At 34.8% G+C, this 15,383-nt stretch overlaps 1 protein-coding gene and 1 long non-coding RNA gene across 23 annotated transcripts in view; one reads left to right on the top strand and one right to left on the bottom strand.

The window, feature by feature from the left end:
- The window catches only part of LOC125659151 (nuclear hormone receptor HR96-like), a 124,674-nt gene that overhangs the window by 37,240 nt on the left and 72,051 nt on the right, over nt 1–15,383 (top strand). For 7 of the 22 annotated variants that reach the window (XM_056149551.1, XM_056149534.1, XM_048890734.2 and 4 more), the window contains one exon: nt 6,712–6,753. The exons of 8 other annotated variants lie outside the window; for them this stretch is intronic. Coding sequence is in view for 12 of the 14 variants with exons in the window: in XM_056149534.1 (XP_056005509.1) it covers nt 6,712–6,753 (42 nt within the window). In the remaining 2 variants the exon portion in view is untranslated. Of the gene's footprint in view, nt 1–3,326; nt 5,790–6,711; nt 6,754–15,029; nt 15,257–15,383 lie in introns of those variants that run through there. 7 more of the 22 variants (XM_056149537.1, XM_048890719.2, XM_056149535.1 and 4 more) reach the window with 4 other exon arrangements.
- The window catches only part of LOC125659156 (uncharacterized), a 60,041-nt gene that overhangs the window by 6,373 nt on the left and 38,285 nt on the right, over nt 1–15,383 (bottom strand). Inside the window, exons 4-5 of the long non-coding RNA XR_008798642.1 lie at nt 10,643–15,033; nt 8,462–8,516 (exon numbers count right to left, since the gene is read on the bottom strand). This is a non-coding gene — a long non-coding RNA (uncharacterized LOC125659156). The remainder of the gene's footprint in view (nt 1–8,461; nt 8,517–10,642; nt 15,034–15,383) is intronic.

Genomic DNA, 15,383 nt, shown 5'->3' on the forward strand with positions numbered 1-15,383 from the left:
ACAGAGAGGACAATACTCACAAAAATCAGGTCCTAATGTCTGGTGTAATGTGCATTAACGTTAATGACATCCAATAATTTTTGCACACACTTTTGAATATGAATACCTGTGTAATGGTTGCCATGACTTTTGATCAGTTTTTGTTCTTTATTTTTGTTGATTTACGTACATCCCATTTGGGAATTTTTCACTTTGAAGTGACCCCTGCATGGCACATTCCATAACACGTTCCGTGTTCCCTCCTGTTCCCTCCAAAAGATTAATTCCCACAACTTTCACTTCTAATGCTGGGCTCATGATGATTGAGGGAACAGTCACTACGGTTACTACTTATGTTCAATGTCTTGGGATTTTCCTATAAATAGTTGTATGTCAAAAAAAGGTCTTAGTGCCACATGCATCAGATTTGTCCTTAATCAGGGGCCTTTGAGTGACTGAATGTCACTACCTCATGTTGCTAAACTGAGATCCTTTAAGAAAAGAAAGAGGCTTATGAAGATGGATTGATTTTGTTATTATAAGTTCTAGCTCTTACTCTGTGAGAGTATGGAGGAGTACTACAAGGAAAGCTATTCTTAAACACTGACTGTAATTAAGTATTTGATTTCTATTGCATTGAACTGATAAATACTGCAGAGAAGTACATGTACTCTTCTTGTATTGATAAAGATTATTAACACTAGTACCTGGTGATTTAAACAGAGGAACTAGATTTTTTTAACAGTTTAGTTTGTCTTGCCACCAAGGGAAACCGTATTAAGGCCAGATGTGCACATGAATTGTCTTCCCTTGAATTAAGAAACCAAGGAGTCATGATGATATACTGAACTGGGCATGCTTAGAGATATAAACAGAAATTCTAGGAAAAATTCAGATGACCTTGTATAGAAGTTTAATTAGTTCAGCTGCAGCCTGTTGAAAGTGATTATATCTATCTATCTATCTATATCTATATATATATATATAAAGCACAGAAATAGCAATGAACTCTTAAATGAACATAACTGCCCTAAGTGAAGAAATATTTTTGAAATAAAGCACAGAAAATTTCACTTTATTTGGATACCCACTTCCGCCCCTACCCGGGGTTGAACTCACGACCTGCGGAACCAAATCTCCTAGCAGCATGTAAACAGCGCACTAGACCGCTCGAACATCTAGGCAAGTCAAAATATATATATATATATACCTATACCTTATGAAACTTTAGTAAAAGATCTTCTGAATCTATTTACTTGGAAATAAATGCTACTGGCTGTCTATCTGTTTTCAAATTCAAAGCAATTAAGTGTGTCCTATTCTGGAAATAGGAAGGAGTTGTCTGCTTGTGGAGAAGTACTAAATCTGGCTTCAATGGACAAATCTTGTGTGGGTAGTGGAAAACACTGTCAGACCATATTGAGCAAAGCAGCTCCAAACAAGCTGTTTATGGAAATGGGATGTAAAACTTGTATCAGATAGACATTTTCATTTTACGGTAAAGCACTGACGCAAAATCAGGACTCGAAATGGTTGGTGATAAAGCTTTCCTCTCCCTATCATTCAAAGAGTGTGGAATTATGCTATCCAACCTAAGGTTGATGAAATGCATTATCAAAATTATGTAGGACACTTCTTTTTATCATCGAGTTTGACATCTTTATATCCACAAATAAAATCTTTTTCTGTGGGTGTAAAATATCAGTCCTATAATGGCTTGTTCAGTTTGGTTCAAGGTTAATTACACACAGAGATCTATAGATTGTTTGCATGATCATAATTCTCTGAAAAGCAAAATATTTTTTTTTTAGCTTGGAATTCTATTTCTGCATTCACGAATAATCTTCCTTGTTTCTGATAAATTTCAAATCAGAGTACTGCTTTCAGGTATTCTAGCTGTTACTGTAGATATTCTTAAATCCATTTATGATAATGGAGAATGCTCTGATTTAGAGACAAATATGAAACGCTCATGTGTCAGTAAACATTACCAATTGATAACATTTTTTAAAACATTTGTATATTACAAAATCTAGGGTACTGTGAGCATGAAAAGGTACCATACCAACTGATTATTGAAATGTTTGATGTAGTATATGTACTATTAATGATACTGTTATCAATATTACAACAAAAATAGCAAAAACTTGAACAGTGATGTAAAACCAAACATCTATTTGAGGATTTTTGATAACCATCTGAAAGAAATTGTACACCTGTGTTTATGTACAAAATTTCTATAAAGAATTTTCACTCAATGCTACAGTATTATTTTTGTTAATTTCTTTAGATCAATTTATTTATTAGCAGTGTAGGGATACACTCGGTGACATGATTATCAGTTTATTAGCAGTGTAGCAACACAATCAGTGACTTGATTATCAGTTTATTAGCAGTGTAGCAACACAATCGGTGACTTGATTATCAGTTTATTAGCAGTGTAGCAACACAATCAGTGACTTGATTATCAGTTTATTAGCAGTGTAGCAACACAATCGGTGACTTGATTATCAGTTTATTAGCAGTGTAGCAACACAATCGGTGACTTGATTATCAGTTTATTAGCTGTGTAGCAACACAATCGGTGACTTGATTATCAGTTTATTAGCTGTGTAGCAACACAATCAGTGATTCGATTATCAGTTTATTAGCTGTGAAGCAACAATCGATGACTTGATTATCAGTTTATTAGCCGTGTAGGGATCGGTGAGAGATTCTTTCAGGTCAGTATTTCACAAGTCAGAACATTTAATGGAAGTAAAATTCACAAAGCAGTGTACGCAAATGATTTTTAATTTTACCAGACATTCGGGCGGGTCTGGTAAACAATCTAGCTTTACCAGACCAAAAATAATTTTACCAGACCTAATTTTCTAATAAGCAAAAGTCAGTCTTTGCGCTTAATATTTCTGACTACGAGCCTATAGGGCAAGTGAGAGTACAAAATTTGGTAGCCCAAATAAGATTTTACTAGCCCAAATGCTGTGTAGGATTGATTCAACATGATTTGACATTTCAAGTTTAAACATTTTTAATGAATATAACAAAACAAGTTTAGCTTTCTTTCAACTTCCAATTCTGTCATTTCACAGTCAGTATCCTCAGAATCCTCCAATTCTGATTCTTCTAGTTCTTCATAATCGCTCTCATCTTAATAAAGATAAAAACAAGGGTATATATTCACTAGCTCATTCACACTTTCTGAACGTCTCAGGCGGTCACTGGTACTTATCAGCTGGTTATTACTTTTGCGCAAAGTGGTTACACCATTTACTACTTTCGTGTTCTTTTACAGAATCAATTCTATAATTATCAGAGCCAGACACGAACTTACAATTTGCATTTTTTTTTTCTGCACCAGATGCAAAATATGAGACCAGGATTATTGTATTCAAAATCAGGACCAGTTCTCCTGCATGCACGCTAACATTTTCTTTGTCGCTTTGTTTCCTCACACTTCTTAACGGCAACTTTCTCTGTAAGAACGGGTTGTTTCACGGATTTCCTACCAGGAACCGCACATTCTTTCTATTTCAGTAGCCGAGCTAGTAAGGGATCATAATCCCCGCCGGAAATATATTACTGGCTTAGAGGGCATGCGCGTCAATAATACTTCGTATACCGATCCTGATTTTACTAACCACAGTTATCGACGGACCTACTGCTTTATTTCGAAGATGGAAATTTTTTTATCGACTGAAATTCATATATCTACCCAGATTTACCTTGCGTACACGTTTATTTGGAAAAACTGAAGTAGTATAATACCGGAAATACTATAAACAAAACAAAAACACAATACCGGACATTTATGCAAACTTTTACCGGACCGATCCATTTTTTACCGGAAATGTCCGACGGTCCGACATATTTCGCGTACTCTGCAAAGTAGAAATTTAATAATCTAGGTCAATTATTTAAAAGTCATACCTGGATACCATAAAGGAAGTGGGATTTTGTTGTGTCTGCATGTGATTTTCTGTTACAATGTACTAAATAAAATTGATCATTAATACACAAAATGCACCAATAAAAAACACTTTTGAAGGCTTTCACATTATGGTTATAGTGTTTTTCTATTGAATTTTCAAGTAAAGTTTGTGAATAATGCAAAATAAAAGATGGTTTCATTGGAAAATTGTGTTGAAAATATGAGTTAATTTTGATAATATTTAAAAACGTTCATAACTAGTTTTACAAAATTCCATAACAAATTATTTTGGGTATCATGTCTCTATATACTCTTTAACTTTCGGAGATACATTTCTGGAGAGCTATAATTGCCGTGACCCAGGCGTCAGTGTCACTTTTAAGGGGAAAACTTTAACCTTGTCTATGTCTTTTGAACCAGGGGGTATAGCTTTAATGTTTCACACACAGATTCCTCAAGACCAGGGCTTTGGTACCAAGACTTTTGACCTCTTAGCTTTGGACTTTGACCTACTTTTCTAAAACTTTGAACCAAGGAGGATAGGGATTTGATATTTTGGATGCTGCATATGACCCGACCTTTCATTGGTACAAAGACTTTTGATCCAATGACCTTGTACTTTAACCTACTTTTCAAAAACTAAGCCTTGGCTGTATCTTTTCAACCAAGGGGGATAGGGTACATAGAGTCACGCTTCCTGGCAAGCTGTGTTTTTCTTCTGACAGCTTTAACAGTTTACCTGACATGTTTTACCTTCTTCTTTGTGTTTCTCTGATTCTGTCTCTTAATTAATGCACCATTATTTTCAAGTCGTCAAATTTTAAGCATTTCAGATTTGATAATACACTTGGACTTTGATAAGTATGCTCTATACATCTGTACCCAATCTATTTTAATTAGTATTATATTTATATACATATTCACTTATTAGTGGTAGTCGTCTCTCCTTAGACCTGATGTTAAGCTGACTATTGGTATTGTAGAGAGGTATCTCATCTGTTTTATCATTTTATATGGCACCAGTATAAATTCTACTGATTTAGTATGGTACTGTCTGCACCGAGTACAGCCGGGCCCCAACTTTCACTTAGAAATCACTACAATGGCGGTTATTATTATCTTGTTTTTGAAAGTTAATATCCCTGCATGTATATTTATAAACTGCTGATATTGCTTGTGATTGACAGTGATGGATTAGACTTGAATGCGGTTTTTCGTCCTTTTGAATGTATCATACCAGATGAACCTTAGGTGTTAACATTGTAGTATATATTAGCTATGTAAACAGTTAAATATTACTAGAAGGGTTCTAGATTGTTTATGTATTATTTAGATCAAGATGCCAAATATTCTTAATAGTTCCATTGATAGAAACTATAACATCAGATGGCATCTAGAGCACAGATAGAGTAGCATTAATGGTCACATAGATATAGAGAGACTCTATAGTCCTGCCTCACAAGTGTTTTATAAATATTTTGATATAGAACATGATTGGATGAATTATCTATTTTAAATTTTTATTTCCCTATAAATGATAAACTTCATATATATATAAATATCAAACAGAATTTTGAGCAAATTAAGATCTATATAACCGGCAGTTGAATTCCTTAATTTACATGATAAATGTAAATGCAAACTGCAATCCTCAATGAATTAGGTATCAAATTCCTATATTTATTATATACAAGAAATTGGGTATGTTTAACTTAGTTTTTTAATTGTTTCCCTATATGGGTCCAATAAATTTATCACTGTAAGAAAACCTCTCCCAATGAGGGCCAGTGTGTTCTGTGGCTTTGTAGACAATGACAGGAATTCTTTAAAGCTTGCAGTAGGAAGTATATTTCTGAGAATTTCAGAAAACTATGTTCAGGTACGTGTTAGGTTTTAAATATACATGTAGTCAATTAATACAACCTAAATTTACATTGTTGTTTGGCACCTAAAAAAAAAAAAAATGATATCAGATAAGTAAATTTTGCCACTGGACATATTTTCTTCATAGCTGTGTATTCAAGCCATGCTGCTTGATAAAGATTTACGTTTAATGCACACACACACATATATATAGAACATATGTTTATAAAACAAACTTTGTAACATTTTTGTAGCTGGAGTAGATATACTAAATCAACAACAACTAAAGTATTGTGTTATGATTCATAATAGAAAATCTTTTGTTATTCATTTTAAAGAGGGTTCCAGCTGACTATATATTCCATGTGAATTTTAAAAAAAAATTTGAAAAGCATTATTCAGAAAAGATGAGCTTCAAATTTAACTGAATGATCCAACTGTGCTATGTTGATGAAAGCACTAAGGGTTGTCAGATGAACATTTCCAAGGCACAGAAAGTTTCAAGGGGCTTCCATTGTTTGGAATGTACGAGAAAGCACGAATAATAAACCTGCGGTGTCTCGGATGACACTTGGATTTGTTTGACTGGTGTATTTTCTGGTGTACAGATCCTTGACCGAGAGATTTCTATAGGTTGATCTTTTAAAGCTTTTATTTTGCACTATCACACGGCAAAACTGAAGAGATGTCAGAAATACTGTCGTGGTAGTGGCGAAAGTTCTCTCTGCAAGCTGGAATGCCTTTCAGATGTAGGCTTTCAAGAGATAGGGTTACTTTTTTGAAAAATGTGTTTCATATTGCAAAAACACAAAGCAAATCCAAACAAACCTTATACACTTTGGGATTCGGTGCTTAGAAACACATGCAGAATTTTGAGATTCATTTCTCATGTGATATGATATTTTTTCTATGTGAACATTGAAATTTATCAATTTCAGTTTATAAGGGGCTATTTGGATTGTGCATCATCATGCAATGAGGTAAGTTTTCGTTGAATTTATTCAAAAATGGTAATTAAGGGACATAAAACTGTGACAACCAATGTGCATGTTTGGGATACCCTCTCCCTGCTTCCTCACCCCCACCCCCAACTCCATGTCTTTGCTATGACCTCATGCTAAAGAAAAAAAAAGGTGATTGGTGGTAACATATGTGTCAGCTCTTTGTTATGGAGTCCAAAACAATCTGTATGATCTTTTAGAAATATTGAGAAAGTTTGTAAATCAGACAGAAGTTCAATATTCAAAGTTTTATACTTGTTGCAAAATATCTGTGGATGTATATTTTAAAAAAGGTCACATTCTACATTAGATATATCTGGTACTTCCTGGCAAAACTATAAGGATGTAATTAAATGAAGCAGATTAAAAGTCAGGACCTGCATGATCAAGGCCGAGATCTACACAACATGTAATATGTATGAATCGTATAGAAGCTTTTGATAAACTATTTAATGGTTGTTGAGTGGTTGAATTGTGTATGTTGAACTTTGAAAGATTTTTCAGACTTTGAACAAAATTTAATTTGGTCATGGTATATTTGTAATAATTGAAATATGCAAGGTTTTTCCAAACATATATATGCAACATTGAAGACTTGAAATGAAGAGAGAATTTGATGTCAAAAAAAGTTTGAAGCTGTCTTTGTTTCTGATAAAGATTGAATTACAATGGACCTGATGGTGTGAGTACTACTGTAAAGTAAGGCATGGTATAGTAAAAATTCATTCAAATGTTTTGAAAAGGTGATTTTAGAGATAGTAAATATTCTCAGTCTTCTTAGATAAAAAGATTGTATAAGAATCATTATGGAACATGTGATAAGGAAAAAAAGAAAAGATTATGCATGCATGCAGGCTCCCTGGCCATAAAGCTTCAATGAGCTCACTTTTGATCTCAGTCTCACTGTTTCACTATGTTACTTATATAAAAGCGAGAAGTAGATCAAAAGTGAATTTCTCTTCTAAGTTTTGTGTCCCTGGAGCCAGATTTATTTACTAGTATTTGGATAAAATTCTTAGTATGATTATTTTTAGATTGATAGACACCGGGTTCACAGCATACTGTGATGCGCATTTTGACTTCAGTTTGCATTTTACCCCTTTTCCCATTATGTTGTCTATACTCACTCCAGCTATTTCTTAAAAATGTCATATGTCCGTTGGTCCGTCTGTATGGTACAGCTTACGGGGAAGTTTTAATTCCCAGTGGAGTTGTTCGTTGTTACGGGTTTCTAGTCCTTCTAATATTTCTGACTAATTAAGTCACAGAAATCAACCAGCAATGTACAAAATATCTAACATGGAGAATATTCAACATGGAGGATCTTCAATGTTTTGTATTGGATATGGAACTCATTTCATGAGTGGTACAGCTAGGGTATAATTTTCACAAATGCAAATCACATTTGTTAAAATATCAACAAAATCTGGCTTATATAATTGCAAGGAAGATAAATTCCATTATAATGCCATACAAGATGTTGATTTTCAATCTGTTTATTAGTTTTAGTTTTCAGTTTCCCATATTAGTTGCCTGGATTTTTCTTTGGAAAAGATATCATACTGTGACTATTTTATATTACTTAATAGCAAGCATCGGAGCTTCTTTCTCGATGAGCCCACTCCAATGATTACACATTTGAGTCACTTGATTTGCTTTTCATCAGCTGAAAAATGATGAGTATTACCTGTAATGCTTCTGCAAAAATGTTGCCATCACTGCGGTATATTTCATGGACAACCCTGTAGATAAAACAAATAAATAGTTAGGAATTAAAGTACCACAAACGGTATTAAATTCCAGACAAGCTTTCTCAATACCTTCGTATGTTTTTGTTATTGATTGGTTTGAAAGAAAGAAACATCACAGTTAATATAATGTTATATGATGCACTAGCTGTTTACATCGACAACGTTATATTTCCTGCGTTAAATGATTGATTGATTTTATATTGTTTAACGTCCCTGTCGAGAACTTTTCACTCATGAATAGGAAGATTAAATGCATAAAGTCGTGTAGCAAGATAATATGGGTCTTCGCTAGTCTCAACGGTCACACTGTAAATAGATTTTATAATAATTTTAACTTCTTGGATGTAATGTGTACTGTTAACTTTTAAAACATTGTTCCAATATCACACAAAAAATAGGATTTAAAAGTGAACTGCACCCTTTTTGTAATTTTCTTAGCGCCCAGTGTGTTAAATGGAGAATACGATAGTTATTCTGTCTGCAAGTCACTCACTGAGCCCCGGTAATGAAATGACATTAACTTTACTGAGGAACAACGAAATTGGGATGGATACCAGGGTAATTTGTTTCAAAGTCTTGCAGAAAAAAACTTTCACTACTTTCATTTTAAGTCTGTTTAAGCCTGCTCATATGAACCTGTCATTGAGAGATTAGAATTCATTTTCTGTTATCTTCAAAGGAAAGAGGAAAGGTCATTCTTTGATAAATGTCGGAAGTATGTAGACAGCACTCTCTCAGATGGATTGGGTCAAACTAAGGTATTCTGATTTAGGTCAAGGTTACAATGAATTACTGACTGCATCATTCAACACTCAGAACTAGATGAAGTTGTTTACTTATGTCTTCACCAGTGTATATTGCTCGATGGGGTTAGAATTTTATTCAAATTGCCGTCAATATCTCTGGGAGCTATGAATATCATTTGTTCTGAAATTCAATGATATTTGATATGAAGGATTCTTTCATAAACTTGCTATCTCATTCAACTTGATAGCTAAAAACTTGTTGATTTTTAACGAATTTCAATATTTTTATTAAGATAAGTAGTTATATATATATACCTCTTTCTTTTTCATTTTCTTATGAGAGGTGAAATTATGCAAGGCTTAACATACTTAATTTTACATTGTACAAAACCTGTGTCTATGTATACCTCATGTCATTAACTTGAATGTTTATTATCTTGTCTTTGCTCGACTTTACTCCACAATATCATTAAGAAAACAATATATTCACTGACAGTGTGCTTAGCACCGTTTATTTTGAAAGAAAATTTAAAGAACTTGAATAAAAGGACATTTTAACTCAGCTAGCTTTAAGGCCTTGCTATGTCAATTCTCTGTTGCAATTTTTCCTTTTAAAAATTACAATCAATGTTTTCAAGAGTGGATGGCAATCTTGAATTACAAAACTGAATAATGTTTAGGTCACCAGAGCCACTACCTGTGTCCCCTATTGTAGTGTGCCTAAATATCAGGTGTTACTAGTTCTATGGGTTTTTTCCCCATACATTTGTCATGAAGTGGTGGGGGTAATACATGTATAATGTTATATCCTTACCACCCTTCCATCATTCTGTCATACAGTCATATGATTATCTCTGCTACAGATGCACACATTCAAATGAAATTTGGTATGTATATAGATACATTATAAATTTACACAGGTCAAATTCTCATTTGGTTCTACATGGTTGAATGATTTTTAGCATAGTTTATTTGAAATTTTTAAACAATTTATAGTATCCACTCATTTTCATGGTCATACATGGACATTTTTAATTGAAATTTAGGGTATAAATTCATCCTGAAAAAATGCAGGTCAAGTTCATATTTGATTCCAGTTGAATAATTTTTGGAAGATTAGAGCCACTATGAAAAAGTCCAAACATTATTCACAGTTTCTCAGTCATACAAGGATGTTTTGAATTGTGAACTTTGGGATATAAATACATCATGAGATTATGAGGGTCAGTTTATTAGGTGGTTTCTGGTCAAATAATGTATGATAGAGTTATGCCCCTTGGACTTCAATTCAATTTCTGCTCATGCATGGACATTTTGAATTTAGATTTGAGAGAAGGGTATATCATGAGAATGTGCAGGTCAAGTACTTACATGGGTCAGGTCAAATAACTTTTAACAGAGTTATGGCCCTTAGGTGGGGGCATTGGTGTCGCTCCGACCTATCTACAATTAAATTTAATTAGACTTTGCTGTTTAATTTGTTATTTTACACCACATTGAAGAACCTCATGCTCATACATGTATTTGGACATCATGGTTTAATAGCGGTATTTTCCAAGTGCCACAATTTTTTAAACTCAAGGCAGTCTGTACTAGCTATACAAGTGAGAGTTACTTATCATGCCAACTCTTACCTTGACATGGTACTTCTGTTGCGAAGATAGTGCCAAACGACCACTAGGCAACCAAGACAAGCATTGTGTCAATAACTGTTTAGAAACTATCCAACAAAACTCCCCATCAATCTCGCTTTTTCTGCTACTGTTTTGTTGAACAGATCGCTTGCACAATTTAGTCAGGTCTTACCAGTAATCAAACATGTCTTTGGGAAAATTTAGATGGTTGGCTGTAATTTTTTCCACGGAAAAACGTGTGTATACGTACAAACACATACAAGTATAAAGGATAGAAAACATGACTTTCTTGGCGAAAGTGATGCGTTTAGTAAAACTTCAGTTAATTAAAGCCTCAGGATGGGATGATTATTTTTAAAATACCTTAAATATGTTAAAATCTCATGATAGATATGCTTAAAATGCTAGCTGATCTTCAGTGCTTGTAGAGGTCTTGCAGACATATTGTAAGCTCACCAATACTAATTCTCCAGCATTATTCATTTTCTTTCTGACCAAATATAGATCTCAAGCCCTGGGTGTAAAGATAATGAATGCGCATACAAGCTCTGTAAGATACACAGTATGTGTGTGTAGTTAAATTGTCATCAGAATTGCTTCATAATGACCAAAGTAATTATTATGCTCTTTTTGACTAGAGAATGACTGTAACATTCATTGGAAGCATTTGTTTTCTGAATGATCAAATTTTTTAGTCTGACATTCAATTTTAAGTTTTGATAGGAATTGAAAGCTGTTACTGAGATGAGAGTTTAAGTCCATGGGCCTTCTGTTTGACCTCTTTAGACCAGAGGACAGAAGACGGTGTACAGTCAGTCACCGTGTACAGTGATGATAGGAATGAATGTCTGCTGATTTGGTGCAGTTCATGAGTGAGGGTTTTGTTTGTTGTTTTACGTCCCTTGGAGAATTTTTCAGTCTTGTAGAGACATCACCAGCTGTAGGCAAAGAACCTCAAATCCTATGTAGAGTGGTAGCAGTGAGGGTTTTTTAACGTTTCAATGCCTGCCACACATAGGACTGCCAAGTTTTTGGTGAAGGGGCAATCACTGCCTATATTTGACATGGTCATAGCAAAAGCGAGTTTCAACTAGCAACCTCTCTAGTCGTGAAACAAATGCTCTATAGCCATGCTTAGCGCTCAATGCCATCATAGCTAAGTGAGAGTTCTTTATCGTTCCAACGCCTGCCACTACCACATGGGACCTCAGTTTTTAAGGTCATATCTAGAAAAAAGCCTGTAATTCTCTCTTCTAAATGTTGAGCATTTTGGTATTTAGGAGCAATTGCTACCCATGTTATCATCTTAGGTTTGACGTTCTGGTAAGGTGATAATGTGTATGTGTGACAATAGGGATGTGCATTACATTGTTGATGTGTGCCAATGTCAATGATTGTGTTGATGTATGTGACAGTGTTGATGTATGTGACAGTGTTGATGTATGTGACAGTGTTTGATGTATGTGACAGTGTTGATGTATGTGACAGTGTTTGGTGTATGTGACAGTGTTGATGTATGTGACAGTGTTGATGTATGTGACAGTGTTTGGTGTATGTGACAGTGTTGGTGTATGTGACAGTGTTTGGTGTATGTGACAGTGTTGATGTATGTGACAGTGTTTGATGTATGTGACAGTGTTTGATGTTTGTGACAGTGTTTGATGTATGTGACAGTGTTGGTGTATGTGACAGTGTTGATGTATGTGACAGTGTTTGATGTATGTGACAGTGTTTGGTGTATGTGACAGTGTTGATGTATGTGACAGTGTTGATGTATGTGACAGTGTTTGGTGTATGTGACAGTGTTTGATGTATGTGACAGTGTTTGATGTATGTGACAGTATCATTGTGTATTGAAGTATTCAAGAAGAGATTACATGAAATCACAGCTTAAAGTTGATGACTGGAAATTAACAGTAGGGGTGAAACAGTACAGTACCTTCTCGATTCAATTCGATTTTTGATACTTTAGTCTCGATTCGATGATTTTCAATTTGATAAATTAGCATATACCAAATTCTTCAAAGAGTATTTACTAAATGTTTGAAACCTTCCTTTTGAACGACAGAATACGGCCGCATGTCACTGGCAATGAAATATCTGATGGCCTTGGTAATCGCCTGTGCCCGGGGGTGATCCTTCCCGAAGTTTCCTCTGAAAATATCAGTCAGACGCAGATCTCTGCGTTTTCTGAGAATTAGCATCTTTACTTGTACCAGCTTTTTGGGATTCTCGACGCTCATCGTCAGCTCTGCTTGTTACCGTCACGTTGGAAGTAACTTTAGTAAGTTTCGATCCATGAATGTCATGCTTCCTTTGCAAATGTGTTGCAAGATTCGTAGTACTTCCTGTTTTCACGGCTACATCTTTCAAACATTTGACACGTTGCCATAGTTTTATCACTTGTTCTAAATCCAAAGTGTCACCATACCCACGATTTATACATTGGAGGTGCATTTTTCAACATGACTGCGTCCATTTTGATACAATAGTCTACTTGTACGTTGATTTGGCAATCTTCAAGTCCATTGGCCAATTAGAAGCCGTGTTATTAAAAACCCTGTGGGCTATAGTTTGAGAGCCGTATTGAACCGAAACAGACCCAGAATAAATCGAACATTGAATCGAGACTGCTACATCGCGATCTGGCTGCATCGCGATGTATTGTTTCACCCCAAATTAAGAGTAGATTAATTTCGGGAACAATCCGTGCACACGGCCAGTTGATGAGACTAAGAGATTCAGGGGAGTATTGGTGAGAAGATTGTTTTCTGAATGCTCTTGTTTAATGGAACTAACTGAATATAAAAAATACTTTATTTTGATAATGGTCAATATGTTTTTATCAACCTGTTGAGAGTATGTTGACCTCAGATCTCATCCTCAGTCAATATATACTCTCATCAGGTCAATAAAGACATCTACTGACCTCATCAAAATGCTATAATGGTGTAGTGGAACATTCTCATTCTTCTCGGATGATGAACAGATCACTTTCAAAATTTAATTGTCATTAAACTCATCTTTTGTGAAAATGTGATACAAATTCAACCTGTATTTTTCTTGTATGCTTGTTCACAATGCATTGCCAGATTCAGATTAGCTGACATACATGCATATTTTGCAGTTGTATTGGGGTGTAATTTTGTGGATATGATTTTCATACATTGAAATGTTATGGTATGTATAATTGTGTTTGTAGTTGAGGTTTTATATTCATGGGATAGGGGTACTCTGGAAATCCAGGACAACTGAGAATGCACAAAATATAATGCTTACTAATGACAAGAGTGACATACACTGATGTAAATATTGCTTTTCTTGATATCCTTGGCAAAATATTAGTTACCTAGCTGTGGATATTAATGCATTCTGATGAAAATAGTTGCATAGCAATCTCAAAGCTACACCGTCATCTGGACAATAAATGTGTTGGACTATTATTAACGCCATTTAACACCTTGTCCTTCAGGAGAGAAAGGGGAGGTGATAATATCTAGACAATTAAAACCATCATGATAATTTTACCTTTCTTTTTTTTTTTTTATCACAGAACAGACACATAATTTGGTGAAGGTTCAAAAAGATTGAAATATGCAAAAATGAAGAATTCATCAGTCTTATCTCTGCTTTCACACAATGAAGAAGCTAATAATTAACTACTTTGGCCTGAAGGTAGAACACAAAGATGATAGAAGATAAGCAGGATATTATTTACAGTGTGTACTGTGCCTTACTGCGATGACACGCTTGGTGAATCCCGCGTGGAGGCAATCCATACATTATCTCCTGTCATCTTGTGCATTTAAATCAGAAAAAAAAGATTTTGTGACAATGACATTGTTATGTTAGATACCTGGCGACTTTTGGTGTCTCTCTCTGAGCTTATAACATCATATGACTTTGGTGCTGGGGGAAACCCTTGGAATCTAATTCTTGCTCCATCATGTGAATTTTGGCAGAATCGGATTATTGCGTTACAGTAGATCCATGCATCGGATGATTCATTTTTGCTCTGTTTTTGTTTTATCTGGTCTTTTTCTCGTTTTGCTGCAATCCATATCTTTCACATTAACTTCTTGGTGGTGATGTAATTAGATTGACACCATTCTTTCTGCTTCGCTGGGCCTGTGAAAAATAAAAACATTTATTGATTTGAAACGAATAATTACGGAGGGGGCAATTCTTGTGCATTGTGACATTAACACACTTTAGCATGTGGATGTAAATTCTTTTCATGTTTTGTGGATAAAGAAGTGTAAGAAAGATACCTCTGAGGGTCAGAAACTATACAGCCCAGATTTGGACAATTTGTACAACAGGGAACTGTTTAATGGATTGGGACTCTCAGGTAAGACTGATGTGTGTTGTCTTGATCAGCCATGTAGGATTCATGGTGTTAGCTTTTTTATTGTTTTTCAATGGCTGTAGACCAGCTACAAGTGTGAGAAGTAAAAACTTCTGGCAGGTTTTAGGCA

This window comes from Ostrea edulis, chromosome 9, assembly GCF_947568905.1.
Source record: "Ostrea edulis chromosome 9, xbOstEdul1.1, whole genome shotgun sequence".
Classification (NCBI taxonomy): Eukaryota; Metazoa; Mollusca; class Bivalvia; order Ostreida; family Ostreidae; genus Ostrea; species Ostrea edulis.